Below are 19,574 nucleotides of genomic sequence, written 5' to 3'. Positions count from 1 at the left end.
CCTGAATCTCTTCTCAGTTAATTCAACAAAATTATTTGGCTGCACTGATTGTTAAAGTGATTCTGATTAAAGTATATAAACTGATATGGAGGGAGGTTACAAATATAAATGTTTTTGCTATGTTAAACTAGTCCCTGTTATCGCTTGTTCAAACAAATTTAATAATATTTAAAATTCATTTTCAGTTTCGATGCGAGAGAAAAGCCGTTAAAAGATGGAATACACTGGATGGATGAGAAATACATCGGACAACGAGCTCTTTTTCGATATCAAGAACGACCAGCTATCTTGATGATGGATACTGTTAAAGACAGTGATGGCGGTGTCTATTTCTGTAGAGTAGATTTTCGACAAACGCCTACGAGAAATATCAAAGTAAATTTAACAGTAATCGGTAAGTAATCAATTTACGTTCTTATATTTATTCTAGAGGAAGCTCTGTTTTAATTATTTAATAGAAAACGTATAATTAAAGATGACCATATCGTTGAGAGTGTCAATTAGTTTTAATATTCTTTTTCCAAGAATTTTTTAAAGAATTTTCTAAGAATGATATTGGTCATTTTGAATGTTTCATGGTGACCGGTTGTTTCGGGAAGGTTAGAGATCTGCTAATAGCAATCCCTTTATATCGGTTTTACCGACACCAAATATCAATTATATATCAATTTTGAATATATAAACAATTTTACTAAAGCTTTAAGGAGTACAATTATACTTCTATGGTATAGTTTCCAAAGTCGGTAATCTGACGTAAACCGAACAGTTCTCTTTTGATCATATTTTATCAATTTTTCTGAAATCAAACAAAATAAATTGACATTGATATACCTATATACGTAAAAAACTATTAAAAAAGTTTAAAATGGGAAACAAAGTGGACTGTGCGTTCAAATATTTATATTATTAACAATTTTATTTACAAGTTTCAAATTCGTCGTCTAGAAACATCATTTAGATAATAACTTACGTGAAAATATTCCACCATTTCTGCCCAATCGATCAGTAATTTTGTGTCATACTACTTGAAAAGCAGGTATTTTAATTTGGCTTTATTTTCAGGTTATACGTATTGTTCTCGTCGCAGAAACACTAATAAGCATTTTCGTCTAGCTGACAAAATGTCCAATTTTTACATAATTTTAAGAATATATTTGATTGGTTCAATTTCCCAACAGCAATAGTAATACAGTAGATTCTTTGGAGGTTATTACCATCGACCGTTGCTATCTTCCAAGTTCTTTAATGGAAAACATTTATATAAACTTTTCTTCTTTCAAATATACTTGGAAAATGATATATTTCTCTCCCTAATTAATCTTAAAATCCGTTAAGTTCTCAGAAACAATTTTTTTTTAAATTATTTAATATTAAGTACAAGATATCGTACTATCTGAGCATTTTTTATTTATCATCTTACTATTAAAGTTTAGTTATATTATATTTACTAGTTATAAGTTATCAATCAAATAATATAGGATAGAAACGACAAAAGGCACATTGTGTACTAACATTTGATAATATCTGAAATTTCCTAGGGGGCTATTGCTGATGATGCTAATAGCAGCTGATACTCCAGGTCCTCTGAAAAAAACGTCGTAACATCAAGCATATGGAGGGGAGAGAATTTGTTACAATTTTGTTGATGTTTTTGTAAAATCATATCCAGACAGAACTAAAAATATCCCAACAAATCCACTCGTTGTCGTTCGTGGCCCGGTCTGCACGCAGCACTAACTAATTGGCCCAGGTTTTGAAAACCGATTTGAATAGATTGAATACGGAAACTAGATTATTATCATTAAAATAGACAAAGTACCATATAGAGATTAGGTAGGAAGATACAATAGGTAGGATACTAGTGAATTATTGATTATTGTTATTAGGATCATTGTGAATTAATATCTCGCAACACATCCAAAAGTTTCAGTTTTGGTTTAAGAAGCTTCAGAAATCATCAAATATCTTCTTCTTTCTAAACAATCGCCATATCTCAAAATATTTGAACCGTTATGGGGATTTTTGAAACGTGAAGAGAAGTGTGTGGGTGTGGATTAGATTTATATCTCCAACATGGAGGTTTCGGTGGACTAGACAACAGTTCTGTTGGCATTAGTAATCTATGCAGCTGTCCTAAAAGCAAATGTCGACTCAAAACCTTATTAATAAATAGAGATTGTGCATACTTGAGGGCTTCATGTTATTTTGTTCGTCCTTCTTTTTATTATTTGATAATTACATTATTACTAGTCGTTTCCGACTAATCTACAACTTGTCTTTATGATAACTTAAATCTAGGTATATAACCAGGAGGATCCATCGGCTCTATCTCAATATTTGGTAAAATAATGTTTATACATGTCACTGCCATATTTTTATTATATGCATCTCACTACATAACACTACAGAAGATCAGCTGGTTTGATTCTTTCGAGTGTGTGTCCTACTCTGGTGGTATCCAGAAGTTGCAATACTTCAATATTATCATGAGAGTAGAGTCTTTCCTCATGCTCCCTTGCAATTTTCTTGATTTCTTGGCTGACGGTGGCTATCTAAAGGTCTCCATCTAGCTATTCAGTCCTGTAGTATTTGGGTGAGCTCACAATACTTCTTAGGGCTTTGTTCTAGAAAATTGATATTTTGTTTATGTTACTATTTGTAGAATATCCCCATAATTGAGCTCGATATGTCCATATAGGTTTCAATATTTGCTTATGTAATAGCAATTTATTATCTACTGATAATTGTGATTTTCTTCCAATTAGCTAACACATTTTTTATATTTCAAATCCAGTTCTTTTCTATTCTTCTTCATATATTCCTTCCAGCGAAGTTTTACATCAAGATTTATTCCGAGATATTTAGTGTTGTTTTTATACGGAATTATAGTATTACTTAATGTTGGTGCTTGTACGGTCTGATTGTAGGTGAACTGTATATGCACAGATTTACTTTCGTTAATTTTTATATTCCAAGCTTGTGTCCAATTATTTCTATTGCCACTTGCCTGTTAAAATTTTCGTGTGGCTTCTTCTCTATTGTCTCCAACAGCTATAATCGCGGTATCATCAGCAAATAGTAGCCATCGTAATATTCTCCATTTGTGGTATATCACAAGTGTATCACTACATAGTATAAAATAAAGTCGCCTTTTCTGTCCCTATATCCCTATGTGCGCTTAAATCTTTAAAACTACGCAACGGATTTTGATGCGGTTTTTTTCAATAGATAGAGTGATTCAAGAGGAAGGTTTATATGTATAATACATGCATAATATACTAAGGCAACATTGCTAATTTTAGAGGTTTCTAACGTGATGTCGTAAATTAACCTATATTTTAGGCTTATTTAGCAATTAGCAAAAACGCTGCCTAACCCTACGAGTTAGATCAAATTAATATACTACAGTATTGTACACCATAAAAAGGTCTACAAAAAAGTCCGCGATGGTATATGTTTATCTTTTAGGGATAACCCACATTAACCATTTTTATTGTTTACTTTTTACGTGAGAAAATGGCTTATTTACGAAGCTATTTTAAGCAATACGGCATTAATCCTTATCGAATTAAGTACCTTAAATACAGTGTGCAATTTATATAGATCAATATGGTTCCTTACAGCATGTAAATTAAACAAATATTTTCGGAGATATTACAAATTTAAAATTTGCGTTTAAAAATGTGTAATGTAATAAAAATTGTATGAATTTAGATATTCCAAAGATAGCAGGAAATCTTCATAGTAAGTATAGGGGAAGAGGAATTGTTTTACTCCAAATTTAATGCGTGCAGGCCAAGGGCAGTAATGAATGAACCAAAAATACTGGATCGATTTTAATCATGTTTTCATTGAGTGACATAGGCATATATATTTTATGCCCGTGCAAAGTTGGAGCGGGCCGCTATGTTTTTATATACAACGTTCATATTTTTTCTGTAGTGTATTTAATTTAGTATCAGCATTGCACCCGTGCGAAGCCGGGGCGGGTCGCTAGTAGTAGATAAAGCATTGGTCCCAGTACTTGTGATACACCTGCTTAACTTTTTTATTGTAGAGTAATAGCTTCTTCTTGTTCGACCCTGAAAATTCTGGTTGCAATGTACGAATTTAATAGTTCGGTGTGTTGTTTTGGTAACATTTTCTGTAGTTTATGAACGAGGCCTTAATGCCAAACCTTATCGAAGGCTTGTGTTTTTCGTCCCCTGTATGTATAAACTGTTTAGTACCGTGTACATATTAATTAGTACTGTTTAACGAGAAAATCATTACGGCTCGAAACCGTTCGAAAACAATAATTACATAAGTTTATTTGGCGTCGCGGGAAATTCATATCGTGATTTTGTTTGTCAGATAAAACAATGCCGCTTTTAACCCAGCAACGAACTCTCTTCGTTTAATTTCCACGGCGACTTTATGTACACCCTCATGCCGCCGCGCCGCATGGTTATGCTAATGAAGGAGCGAACATTAAATGTGTAAATCCGCATGATTATTATTAAAACTTGTTCGCTCGTTCATTATCTGTCTGTTTATCAAGGGGCGTAAATAAGACTGAATGCGGGATACAACAAGCTGGTCCGTGGACGCGGAATAGAGTTGTTTTTGGAGCGCATTTAGTTCAAATTGGAACTATAATAACTGGGTTAAATCGTTTCGAATGAGGTGGTGGTCGTACTGTGAAAAAATATAGCTTCGCGAGTATGTTTGGATAAATTTAAAATCATCATGGCCGGTAGATTGAACGTAATATGCCGGAGCGCCCATCTCAAGTATTAGAGATATTTGAATATCCTCATTCTTACCTGTGATGCAGTAGGCAACTCTCTGTGTTATTTATAACCAAACTTCTATTGATACCTGCAAGGATAGAATACTCTTCAGCGATCTCCGGTTTTAGCGCATGCGCGCTATCCTGTATAGAATAAACTATAGAAAATAATAAACCATATTGTCTTCCTTTTATAACCCTACTTTTTTTGAGTCAATGGGTACCTTAAACCTTAAAACCTTAAAATTTCTTGCGACAAAAGCAGATTCCAATAATTGACAATTGGATTAGTTTTCGTTCAAACTTTTTTTTAAGCATTTCCAATAACCGCTGTAAATATCGCAAGTAGCAACTTGTGAGGAATGCTAGGCTTGTAAAATAAGATTTATTCTATCGGTTTATTGGGTTTTTTAAACATTCTGTACTATCTCAGAACTAAAATTCTGTCTACTAAAAAAGAGCTTTAGAGCAAGTCACTGAGGTTGCTGCTCAATTAATCAAGCCATTTCCAATCAACAGAAAGCCTTTGGAAAATGTCTTTAAGTCTATTCATGTCAATGTCAAAATGGTGTTGGACATGAGTAGCTGGTGTTTTCTTGACATGTCACACAAACCTTTGGTAATATTCACAATTTAATTCGTATTAATTAACAACTGCAATTCCAGCCAATAAATGAGACAAAGAAGAAGCATATAAGATATGTTTAATTAATACTTACCTTATATTTTATTACTTTATCATTAAACTACTTAACTTATAGCTACAAGATTATAATTTTTCATAGTACTGTATGCCACTGACATAATACTATATGTATCAAAGTAAAAATTTAAAATTCCGAAAATACGAAGAGAATTTATCAAATTATAACGAAATTAAATATTTCAATGAAATATTTAGTAGCCTTCCTGGGAATTTGATTAAATACGATAATTTTCAGATATTTCTATTTGAATTTTTAATTTTTCATTTACATTTTCATTCGGTTTATATAGCGCCCCTGAGTAAAAACCCTCAAGATAAATCGACTGAAGTCTTAAAACCACAATTTCGGTAATGTATTGCATGCAAATTACCTCTGGAGAAAGAGCAGTATCTCCGTTGGTTGTACATTATATCAAATTAAAATCGACTGAAGTAGTATTATTTATTATTTTTCATTAAATAATTACAATTGTATAGATAATTGTTGTATTGGGATAATTAACTCTTAACAGCTTGTAGATTCTCTTTTGATTAATTTTTATTACTCAATTGTTTTCCTTATATTATAATTTTCATCTCTATAGAATCCAGTATCCTGAAAAGGTATTAACAATGTATCTTCCGGCCCACAATTTGTGTTAAGTAACCATCATTTTCAAGGAAATATTTTATACGATAACCATTCCGATCAAAAGTAGCTCAAGGAATGGATTTTAAATCATTTAAATGAAAATTTTATTCACTATACTAAATACATTAATTGGTGTCTTGGCTGACACTCTTATAACATTTAGTCTTGCTTAATTATTCTCAAACCGTATAAAAATTTTGCCTGGATATCAAATTCTTATTCTAATCAGCTGAAAATATGCTCTTTTATGAATACTATTTGTGTTAGAAAGCAATTAGACTGCTTTAATATGTTTGAATTGAGAGGTATTTTGATATTTGTAGTGCTATATTTAGATATGTTAGTGCCTATTTATTCTCAGCATCACCTTATAGTTGGTAAAGTAACAGTAACTACCATTTTTATAAAAAAAATTAAATAAAAAAATACTTATTGAAAATAATCGTTCCACCAGCGGAAATTGCGTCAAAAACATCCCAAATCATCCAGCCCCTTACAAAACCACAATTTATCGTTTATTGTTTGTAACAGGAGATTTCATTTTGGAAGGCAACGGACGTTACAGATTTCTGCACGCAGTTTAAGGCGAATTTTGAAAACTGATCCTGAAAATGTTCCCGTACAAAACTCAATTAGTCCATAAATTGCTACCGGGAGATCCTGATTAACAAGTTGGGTACAGTAATGCAATCTTAAGGCTGTCTGGTGAAATTGAAGATTTTTCGTCTAAATTGATAATGAGCGATGAAGCCCAATTTTTCTCAGTGGCTATGTCAATAAAGAAAACAGTCAGTTTTGGGGAACAAGGAATACTCCACTAATACCTGAAACATCATTGCATCCACTAAAAACAACTGTATGGTGTTTTATTCATGCTGGAAACATCATTGGTCCCTATTTTTCTCAAAATGACCAAGGTGTTGCAGTTGCTGTTACTGCTGAACGGTACCATGATATGATTCGGAATTTTCTTGTGCTTGAAATGGAAGAGCAAGGACTAGAGGGCATGCAGTTTTAGCAAGATGAGCCCACAGCACACACAGCTCATTCAACAATTCAATTATTGAATGTTTTTAGCATGGCCAGCCAGAATTCCGGATTTAACAGCACCATACTTTTTCTTATAGGGTTTCTTGAAATCAAAAGTTTATGTAAATAAGCTCCAAATGATTCAACATTCAAACTCAGCCTCAGATGTTGCAGGATATCATGAAAAATGCCTTTAGAAGAGCCGAAAGTTTCATAGCGAATCGCGGTCACCATTTAGCCGATATAATTTCTCAATCATAACAAAAAGAGAATACAAATACCAGGCAAACTTTCTATGAAAACCAAACTTACTTATCTTTTCTTTGAGCAAAGTTATAGGCAATCAAAGCAATCAATCAAACAGGCTAACGGGACTTTTGCGCCACGTTTTATTTAACTTATGTAAGGAATTTCCAATTTAAGAGAAAGTTTGGTGAAAAACTAGTTATTAGTTAACTTTTATTTTATAACATCTTTATTAGATACGCTTAGTACAATCTTAATCTATAATTAATTTATTACTACTTTTCCTATGTACTTGGATTAATTAACAAGCAAGGCGAGTGCGAGAAAATACATCAATATGTATTCCGCAATTATAAAATTATAATTATTTATTAATTATTAACTTATAGCTATAGCTTACACTAATAATACACACTAAATGTTTACACAAGTTCGTATGGTTTTGTTCCTTTCAATCTCCTGACATCCTGCGCGCTGTCCAGCAGTTGTATTGCTTCCACGTTAGTATGATTTAGTAATATTCTTTCGTGTTTCAAGACGAAATCCTGCACAACTTCGCAAATCCATTTGATTTCCAGGTCATTGTGCAGTTCTTCATTGGTTACATAGCGATAGGCATTGGTAATCAATCGAAGAACCTTGTTTTGACAGCGCTGTATGACTAACTGATTTTAATTTTTAGTGCAACCCCATATTTGCACCCCATAGGTCCAAATTGGCTTTATAATTGTATTGTAGATCAACCTCTTTGATTTTAGATCAAGTTGAGAGTATCTTCCGACTAACCAGTACAGTTGTTTTATTTTGGTTTTAATGTGTTTTGCTTTTTGTCTAACGTGATGCTTCCAATATTAGTTAACTAATAAATATTTCTATCTGACTATTTTTTACATTTTATATGAAAAATTTTTACTTTTAAAATAAACACGTGGATTTGAATTTAACGAGGATCTAAATACAAATGGAATACGAGAAAATACACGACAATGCTATTCTTCAGCACGGCAACGCTCAACTTTATCTTGCCACCGGTGAAGACATACTTAACATTAAAATGAGAAGTGCTATCCCACCCTACTACTACTACTACTCCTAGTAATTGCTACTTGTTCCGACATATGAGTCTAAGCAGCATTTCACTTCTTATGGAGATATCAAAACACTGGTCTATTCGTTGAATAGAGTTATGTGTTATTAAATAGCAAGATATTATGTTTCGTTCAATACATACCAAAACCTTGTTGAAAATGCCATCAAATAAAAGTTTAGCTTTGAAACACGCTCATCTAAAACGAAAAGAAAGAAAAAATAAAGGAGGAAAACGACACTTGTGCGAACATTCGCTCAATTCGAATTCATAGCCATTTCCCTAACGACGTAAAACTAATTATGTGCGAGAGCAAATGGCGAGCACTCCGGAGAGGCCGGGACCGCCGTTGTCTTTTAGCCGTGCCACGTCTCCCGTTTCTCTCGCTTTTCTTAAATTTTAAAATAATTTGCGTTCAATTTTTGAACGCAACAAAGTAGAAAAGTCGAAGCAGCCGTAATTCGACTAAGTTAATAAAATATCGATAGCTTTTAAGAACGTTTAATGAAACGGCACGTCACAGGCAGACGGGGATTTTTATGGATCCTTGATGAACCGAAAATTTTATTACCGCCGTCTGAATTTATAATTGGATTAAATATCCCCACTTCATTAAAAGCGGATCGGTGTATAGTTCCGGAATTATTCTCGAAGAATTGTCTCATTTTCAGTGCTGGAGTGAAATAGATTATGTTTCAAGAGATGATAGCTAATCAATACTTTGAAGAATAAGTTTTTTTATTTTTTTTATTACTCTTCGTGAGTCCACAATCTGCCCTATTGGCAATAAGTATTTCTTATGTCTATATTATATATACATGGCATGTAGAAAATCACTTAATTAAGCAATTTTCTGTATAAAATATTATCTTAATTAATTAGTCTTATTCTAAAGCTTATTCTAAAGTCTACATATGTCCAGTAATCAGATCAGGTGGTGTTAAACGTTTTAGTTTACGCACTTCACTATCACGTCGCATGTTTAGCTGATTAGCGAGCACATTGGGATGCACTGACACTCTTTCGAAGTACTTCACACAAACACGATGAATTAGACTCGTTATAGGTTCTAGAGGAATATCGAGTTGTATCACTTTAGTTGAAATATAGTACGGAGCATCAACAATGGCACGCAATACCTTATTTTGGAACCGTTGAATGATGGATATATTAGATTTGCTCGCAGTAGTCCATAGTTGGATTCCATATGACCAAACGGGCTTGAGTATAGACTCATACAGCAATACCTTGTTATCTAATGATAACTTGGATTTGCGCCCGATTAGCCAATACATTTGGTATAACTTTAGTCCCAGTTGTTTCCGTTTAGAGAGTATGTGCTTCTTCCAGGTTAGACGTCGATCTAAATGCATACCAAGATATTTAACATGCTCTGCTTGGGGGAGTTAACTATGATTGATATTCACTGGTGGACATGTCCTTCTACGCACGGTAAACGTTACGTGCTTGGATTTTGTTTCATTGGCTTTAATGCGCCATGTATTCAACCATAATTGTATTTGCTCCAGGTGAGTTTGTAGGTTAATTGATGCTATGACTGGATCTTCATGGGACGCTAAGATTGCTGTATCGTCTGCATATGTTGCCACAGTAGTTATTTTTGTGGTGGGTAGATCAGCCGTATACATAAGATACAGTACTGGACCCAGTACACTACCTTGCGGAACCCCTGAATATATGGGATTTAATTCGGTATATTCATCGCCTTGATTTACAATAAAATGTCTGCCAGTGAGATACGATTTTAGTAACTGATAGTCCGGATGAGGGAGAAGTTTCTTTAGTTTAACCTGCAAGCCCGTATGCCATACTTTGTCAAAAGCCTGAGATATGTTCACAAAAGCAGCCGAACAATATCTTTTGGCATTTAGGTCAGCGTTTATTTTGTTTACAAGTCTATACGCTTGTTCTATAGTCCCATGCTTATTGCGAAAGCCAAACTGATGTTCTGGAAGAATAAATAAAGACAAATCAGTATCGGCGAAATTATTCCTCAATATAATTATCTTTCATTCATTCAGATTCAATCCGTTAATAAATATGGGATCTGACATATCATTATTAATAACCTTGTCGCAGTCTTTGGTTATTGTGCGTATATTGACTTTGTTTCTTTGTACGAACACTTACTACTATTTTGAGGAAGGAATTTGCATGGGAACAGAAAACGCTGATTGATATAACATTTGTTTATTTCTATGTTAAAGACTACATGTGGCCGACAACAAAATAACTCACTATAATGAAGAATAAGTCAAGTAGGATAACTATTGTTGAATTTATTCCTTTATATAATTATCTTTCACTAATTCAGATATAATCAGCTAATACATATGGGATCTGGTACATGGGTGTCATTATTATTGACAAACTTGTAGCAATGTTTGTTTGTTGTGCGTATATTGATTTTGTTTGTTTGCACGAACACTTACTACCATTTTGAGGAAGGAATTTGCATGGGAACAGAAAGCGCTGATTGATATAACATTTGTTTATTTCTATGTTAAAGACTACATGTGGTCGACGACAAAATAGCTCAATGTAATGAAAAATAAGTCAAGTAGGATAACTATTGTTGAATTTATTCCTTTATATAATTATCTTTCACTAATTCAGATATAATCAGCTAATACATATGGGATCTGGTACATGGGTGTCATTATTATTGACAAACTTGTAGCAATGTTTGTTTGTTGTGCGTATATTGATTTTGTTTGTTTGTACGAACACTTACTACTATTTTGAGGAAGAAATTTGCATGGGAACAGAAAACGCTGATTGATATATCATTTGTTTATTTCTATGTCAAAGACTACATGTGGCCGACGACAAAATAGCTCAATATAATGAAAAATAAGTCAAGTAGGATAAATATTGTTGAACTTATTCCTTTATATAATTATCTTTCACTAATTCAGATATAATCAGTTAATACATATGGGATCTGGTACATGGGTGTCATTATTATTGACAAACTTGTAGCAATGTTTGTTTGTTGTGCGTATATTGACTTTGTTTCTTTGTACGAACATTTACTACCATTTTGAGGAAGAAATTTGCATGGGAACAGAAAACGCTGATTGATGTATCATTTGTTTATTTCTATGTCAAAGACTACATGTGGCCGACGACAAAATAGCTCAATATAATGAAAAATAAGTCAAGTAGGATAAATATTGTTGAATTTATTCCTTTATATAATTATCTTTCACTAATTCAGATATAATCAGCTAATACATATGGGATCTGGTACATGGGTGTCATTATTATTGACAAACTTGTAGCAATGTTTGTTTGTTGTGCGTATATTGATTTTGTTTGTTTGTACGAACACTTACTACCATTTTGAGGAAGGAATTTGCATGGGAACAGAAAGCGCTGATTGATATAACATTTGTTTATTTCTATGTTAAAGACTACATGTGGTCGACGACAAAATAGCTCAATGTAAGAAAAATAAGTCAAGTAGGATAACTATTGTTGAATTTATTCCTTTATATAATTATCTTTCACTAATTCAGATATAATCAGTTAATACATATGGGATCAGGTACATGGGTGTCATTATTATTGACAAACTTGTAGCAATATTTGTTTGTTGTGCGTATATTAATTTTGTTTGTTTGTAGAAATACTTACTACCATTTTGAGGAAGGAGTTTGCATGGGAACAGAAAGCGCTGATTGATATAACATTTGTTTATTTCTATGTTAAAGACCACATGTGGCCGACGACAAAATAGCTCAATATAATGAAGGATAAGTCAAGTAGGATAAATATTGTTGAATTTATTCCTTTATATAATTATCTTTCACTAATTCAGATATAATCAGTTAATACATATGGGATCTGGTACATGGGTGTCATTATTATTGACAAACTTGTAGCAATGTTTGTTTGTTGTACGTATATAGATTTTGTTTGTTTGTACGAACACTTACTACTATTTTGAGGAAGCAATTTGCAGGGGAACAGAAAGCACTTGCTTCATCTGTATATGTTGGACACTGCCTGGTTGTTAGTCTGTTTGTGATGATTATTCCTTGTCGGATATTACAATATTACCTATAGAAAATAACAATTCAGAACAACCTTTAAAGTAAGTCAATGTCCTCGCTGGATTCAAACCTGCAACCATCGCAGCGGAAAGAGGGTTATCCTATCGCCTTCACAATGACAACTATCAATTCAACATAGCACTGTAGGATTACACCTCTAAATATTTTAAAATCATTTTCCCAAGTCTGGACCACTGCTTTTCAATTAAATAAATCAATATAATAAATATTTTATTGGTTCTCATTTTTTATTTTAAACTTTAAAAACAATTGAAATAGAACAAAAACAAGTTATTTATTTTTTCAAATGTATTCCTCCCTATATGTATTGATAATGTACTAATGCTTTTTTCATTTCTCTGGACAGTTCTTGTGGAATTGCATTTCTGCCATGACATTAAGACTTTCTTGAATTCGTATTTAATGAGTTTCTGAAGATATAAAAATAGTTATTAGGATGGGAGTCAATATAAAAAACCATTTAAAAAGTCTAGTATTATATTCAATTATTTTGATATTTCTCTACACAAAATAATAGTTTTACAGTTACTATTACAGAGGTATTTAGTGTTGCTCAAAATTATATTTTCGACATTCATTACTTTTATTGTTTGATTCAAAGAATTCTGCTGTTGAAATCAATCAAACATTTTTGTTACATATAAGCCATGTTTTTGATGTCAATGTTAGCAAACGGACCAGATTGCCAGAAATGTTCGAAGACAATGAACTGCAATATTTCTTAGCAGTTGATGGATGAACTGTTTCTAGGCATTTCAATGTGATGTGTGAGTGATGAGAGATCCAAAAAGGTGAAAAATGGCTACCACATGAGTTGACTGTAATCGTTATTTGCCAGTATAAAACGGGGGTCTTCTGTTGTGCATTGCCGTATTGTAACCATTGATGAAAAGTAGATCTGTTACAAGAGCTAAAGGTGTTGAGTTAGTTGAGGATAACCATCCCATGATCCATCCAAAAAAACGAGAAGAAGTTGTAGAAAATGATGGAAAATAGTTTGATTGTTATACATGCAAGCATACCTGATATTGAACGGTTATTAGGAGAATAGAAAGAATTCATAATGAATAGCTGCACGTATTTTACTTCATCATGTTTTCTATTTATTCTTTAGTTTCATGTTTATTGTGTCCCACACACAAAATATAATGTATTATTCTCTTAATGTCTTATTATGTCTTCTCTGTGGGTTCAAGATAAAATTACTAGTTTAATGGCGAAACGATACGGTCAAATATGAATAAATCCCCAGCGTAATGTCCGTACACACTTTAAGTTAACAAACACAAAAACCTTATTAAGTTTGGCACATTAACCAAAGAGATATGGCAGCAATTTATCAAAAACAATAAATAGACTGACGTCCCCTTTCATTCGTCTCCATACATTCAGGGTAGCGGCCCATAGAGGCTCCCTCGTATACACACAGACACACACACAGCCAGTAATTGTTGTCTATAAATTTCACCGTCGGCCATAAAAGGAATGTGACCTAAACCATTCCAGGGAAACGGTCAGTGACATTTTTGGAATCCCGGCCGAAACACAGCGCCACCACCAGTCGACGCCATTTGCATACAATAATGAACGTAGGCGATGTCTTTTTATTCTCGGACTTTCGTCCGGACCGTGGCCATCTAGGATTTTTACGACGACCAAGGGAAAACCGAGAAGTCGCAGTCGCTGGCGAATATTTTATTTCCTCGAATATTTTATGATGAGCGGAAACGTATGCCGATGCTGTTTATCGTTTTGAAAGAGGAAAAAATCGAAAACAAATAAGTTTTGTCTGTGGAATTATACGTTTGCGGGTATAATCGGAAGTTATTTTGAAGACAAGTTGATATTTTTGATACAACTGTATACAATATACAAATGTTAGACAAAACAGGTTTGTCTATTATTAATTTAAGAAACAAACATTTGCAGATGATAAAAGATATACAGTATAAAGCAATTGCAAATGGAAAAGTAGTAGCTAATGATAACTAATTAGTTAAAATATTTAACTGTATCTATTATTCTATTTTCTTCCATCTTATACATTCAGATTCCAAAACATAATTTCATTTTAGTAAATTCTTACGTAAATCTTTCCTATTTTTGTGATTAGTAATTTGTTAGCAAGTCCATTCTTCAATACTTCTTCTACTTTAAATATTGCCAAGTTGAAGTATTTATAATATAGATTTTGTACCATCAGTTGAACAATTTCTTTCTACTATCATAAAATAATTTGAAGTAAAAAAATAATGATGGTTTCCATAACTGTACATTTTTTTAGTCACATACACATGATAATTAAATCTAAACTTACGCTAAACCAAAGACTGTATTCCTAAGTACACTATAAACGTTCCTGTACCAAAATATTTAGTATTAATTACCATAAACAATTAGTAACCATTCCTAACTTTATTGCTTCATTATCGAGTTAGATAGTTGAATCTTGGGCAGAGATGCCTTTGTATCTGGCGTCTAAATTTGCCGTCCATCTTCCTCTTTCTCTCTAGCAGTACTTTAACGGCCGAAGCCAACAAAAACTCTCGAAGTTTGATAAAGTTACGGCTGCAGTTTGGCGTAGCTTCCATGGATATCGATTCGAATTAGAACTATGATATATTTAGATTGTCTTTAAATTATTCTAGAGTTATTTAGTGGTAAATAAGGACAATACAATTAATTAATTTGGAATTAGATTCAGTTTTAATGGTAAGTTTGTGTAAGTTTAACTTAACCGTATTTTATTTAACAACGTCTCCATTCAAATGTAGTTTTTTAACTCAAAAACGTTGGCAGCTTGAATAGTCGAAGAACATTTTCAAAGATTGGTTTATTTTGTGTTAAATTTTATACATATGCTTGATTATTTTAAGCCAGTTCTGTTCCCTTTATTCTTTGACTGATGTAAATGTTTAGTTAACAGTTGTCGTTTTCTGTAGCGATCTCATTTCTGTATTTATTAGCAGGAAAATAACTATGCGACTGCAATTGTATTTTCAGTCATTTCAAATAAGGTTCGTTCTATTCGTTTTAAATTTCAATTTCTCTTTTCTTTCCCATAAGAACTAATCCCCAATTCTGACATATTACTTTATAAAGTTCCTGTGCTTTGGTTATGATTTCCTCGGCATTGTTCAATAGTTGTGATTAGTAAACTTTTTTCGTATTTGACGGCATAATCTCGGGAAAATTTCGTGGATCAATTTGATTTCTAGGTCATCGTACAGCTCTTCGTTGGCTACTTAGTGACAAATATTGCAAATATCTCGAAAAACTTTGTTTTTAACTGCATTGGATTACTAGTTGGTTCGATCGCGTTGTGCAGGCCCCTCTTTGCTTCCCAGACATTCATGCAGACTTTTATATTAACTGCTTAAATAGTCTCCTTAATATTAGATGTAATTTGCGGTATCATCCAACCAACTAATATAGATGCTTAATTTTGAATTTGGTCTGGTTTGCTTTTTGACCAACATGCTGATTCCAATTGAATCTATCATCTAAATGAATGCCAAGGTATTTTGAGAAGTTTTCTTCAAGAACTGGGAATCTCTGAAGTTATATAATTAGATTTATATTCTTTGGTCACATTGTAAAATTGAGATGAACATATTTTGAGCTATTACGCTGTATTTTGCAGTTTGCAATTCTTTTCTGGATCTTGATGACCGTCACTTGTGGTTTTTCTATACCTCTAGACAAATTTGATTGCGTACACAATTAGCCCTACTCGCTCAAGGCGAGATATTACTTCCATAATACATCTGACTGATATGTCAGAACATGTAGTAATAGGAAGGAGGAAGGTCTGGAAAATACGACGGGTATGGTACTTCCCATCGGAATGTTTCCAAGTTTTTTCACCGACTTTGTAACATGTGGTCGAGTGTTATCGTTGCTCGTATTAAAGCCGTTTCTTGGAACAGTCGTCGGCTAAAAGGCATCAATTGCAATCGATAAAGATCCCCATTGACGGCTTCATCGAGTAATGCTTGCAAATCCTGGTCTTCAATTATTTTCGCACTCTCCAGAACAATCTTTGTCTTTGGTTCAAAACAACCCCTTTGGAAATGTCGAAGTATTCACTTGTTGAAATCGATGGAACATAAATGCCATAAGCTTCACACAGCATTCGATAACTTTTTCTTGTTACTGAAGTAAACAAGAAAAGCATCCTGTGCGATTTGCTAATTCTGACATTTTCAACGCACTGAAAGACTTTTTGGTTCACCCTTCAATAAAATGACACATACTAAGAAACAAACTCTGTTAGTGGGGGCTTCATCATGAAGTTGGTTACAAATGTACTCGATACGATTTAATACAAAATAGACCATCTGTAAATAATTTTAAACTAATGTATATACATTATTCTAAAAATAGCTGTATTTGAACCATAAAATATCGTATTCCCCAGATTTTGTTTCGTGTGACTACCACTTGTTTCGACCGAATTCCCCAAAATATATTCATGGATTTTATTTATTCGAAATCGAATAGTTTACTAGGAAAGAAGTTCTCTTGTTTTGTGTATTTTAAGTAAAATCTCAGTATCAAAAGCTGTATTAATTCTTTCCAATACTTAATACTTATAGTCTCTGGTCTCTTTTGCCGACTACTATGAATCTTTAAAAGTTTTAATAAGTGTTCTCAATTTCAATACTGATTTTTAATTTCTGTATTAATACCTAGAAGACATTTATTTAACGTTAGAATCTTCCCTCGTCCTCGTAACTAAATTCAATATAAAGTATTTAACACTAAGTAAACTTCTGATAGAAGTTTAACAACTTCCGAGACTTTTCGCTCGCTATAATGTTTCAATAAGGGCACGGCACGGAGAGAGACCGAAGACCGATCAGTGAGCGAGGGAATACGAGGACGGACGATGGCAAACTTTCCACTATCCAACTCCATAATGAGACAATTATGTTGGCAAGTATTATTAGTTATCTGGTGCAATTAAATTAGAACGTTATAGTTAAGCAATCCCAATTGAGTCATTAGTAACTGATGTGATGGGTAAATGATATGCACTATGAAATTGTTTTCAAATATCCTACGTCCAGGCTCGGTACGACCTAGGACGATTAATTGGGTAATTAAATTGGCATGGAAACTCAACTGCCTACAATAATCAATACTAGAAATTACTCCGGAATAGTTATTATATTATACAATCATTGTTATGAAGCTTTATAGTTTTTTGATTAATGTTTCTGGGTATATTTTGCTTATAATTTTATTTTGCAACTTGTAAGCCCCTTTTTTTCAACTGTGTACCTTTCTTTGCTAACTGTTTCTGTTGTGTAGAATCATTGCCTGTTTTTAGTGTTATTACTACTAAGTAATGATAGCTTCCCATTTCTGCTTCACATCTCACTCTCTCTCACTGATTGTCTCTGTATCCCTAATTTCCCCAGAATATTTATTGTGGTGCACAATCTTTATTATAAAGTTATGAGGTTGTAGGTTTTGTAGCTTTTAAATATTTGATCTTACATTTGAAGACTTCTTTATTCTAATTTTATAATTAAAGTTACTCCAATTTAGAGAAGAGTCATTTCTGTCTCGTTGGAATTACGTATTGTTCACTGTTATGCCACAATAAACCCATCGGTTATATTTATATATGGTAACGTAGAAAATTATAAAAAGAGCTTTGCGACTAAATGATTTTCCTTTGAAAATTCTTACAATCTGTCGAACCCTTCCCAGTAAACTATTGATGCTATCTATGGGTGTTCTTCATATATATCTTCTCTAGAGTCAGTTAAGTTTCGGATACACTGGTACTGTTATTGCAAAGAAACATTATATTCCTGTAAAAATAATAAAACAATAAATTCTGAAAATCGTATGAATTTCATATGCTCATTATAGAGCGTTTTTCTCATCATACTTCACAGATAATTAAACTAATGTTATTCCCTATTCACCCCCCTTACCACCATTTGACTTTGGGCTATTTCTTAAAGTATATTGGGTGACTTTTATATATATTCAAGGCTTGAAAAGGCGTTAAAATAATTAGCATTGTATTAAGGCATGGTGATCAAAATCTTATAATGAGTTTACTTTCAATGAGTCCTAATAAATATGGAAAAACATAAATGACAAGGTTGCGTTTCTTTGAAAACCATTGGAAGCCAAAGGTCTACTTTTTATTCACAATACTGCAACACAAAACGTCATAAAATTTAAAAAATATGTTTTTAAATTCTTATTGAAAATAAATTCTTAATAAATCAATAATTGTTAATAATTAATAAAAAAAACATGTTCAGTGAAGATTTTGATACAATTAAAAGGATAATATACGTAAAAAACGTGGATGCGGGGTTGTCAACGTGCAAAAAGATGTGTTCTATTGCATGGTGTTCATTTTATTTTGTCTATCCTCTGTATATACGACTATTATTTTTATTCGCGGCATTCTCCAGAAATAGTATGAGATTTGGGGACTCACTATCTGGAGATCCCTTTGAAAATATTAATATTCCGAGTAGCTAAGTTATAATAGAAAAAATATTATGTTAAATAGTGGACGTTTATCTCTAATAGACAGTATCGTATGTAAAGGAAATTAAGGATTATTAACCAACGCGTCCGAAGAGTTAATATTATTTCCATATGACGAAATGAAAACTGACGACAAATTTGACTAATTAGAACGTTGAAGTTGGTTATCAGAGAAAATGAGCGACGTGTACACTCAAATATAATAGATTTAGGAAAATTGTTTTGAAATATCCGCTGTCCGATACAACGTTCGGTTGACTTTAGGAAAATTAATTGGCCCAATTAACGGGATATGTTGGCGGTTCGATGCGTATCATGCTCGATAAAATAGCAGGTTTAGGTAATTTCTGAAGTTATTAGACTAGTATAACAGAACAATGTTGTCTGAATTAGACAGAGAAATTGTATTACATTGTTTGTTAGCGCTGCGTTGATTAATTTATAATTAAGTGAATAGTTTTTTGAGATTAATTAATTTG

The 19,574-nt window shown here is 32.8% G+C and overlaps 1 protein-coding gene across 1 annotated transcript in view; it reads left to right on the top strand.

Annotated features, from left to right (window-relative positions):
- Positions 1-19,574, top strand: part of LOC143196284 (nephrin) — a 360,346-nt gene that overhangs the window by 11,692 nt on the left and 329,080 nt on the right. Inside the window, exon 2 of the mRNA XM_076403953.1 lies at positions 186-394. Coding sequence (XP_076260068.1) covers positions 186-394 — 209 coding nt within the window. The remainder of the gene's footprint in view (positions 1-185; positions 395-19,574) is intronic.

Source organism: Rhynchophorus ferrugineus, unplaced genomic scaffold (genome assembly GCF_030347505.1).
Source record: "Rhynchophorus ferrugineus isolate W39M unplaced genomic scaffold, kcgeb_rfMv2 rfM4, whole genome shotgun sequence".
Classification (NCBI taxonomy): Eukaryota; Metazoa; Arthropoda; class Insecta; order Coleoptera; family Curculionidae; genus Rhynchophorus; species Rhynchophorus ferrugineus.
The sequence above is the reverse complement of the archived record's forward strand: the minus strand, read 5'-3'. Positions and strand labels throughout refer to the sequence as shown.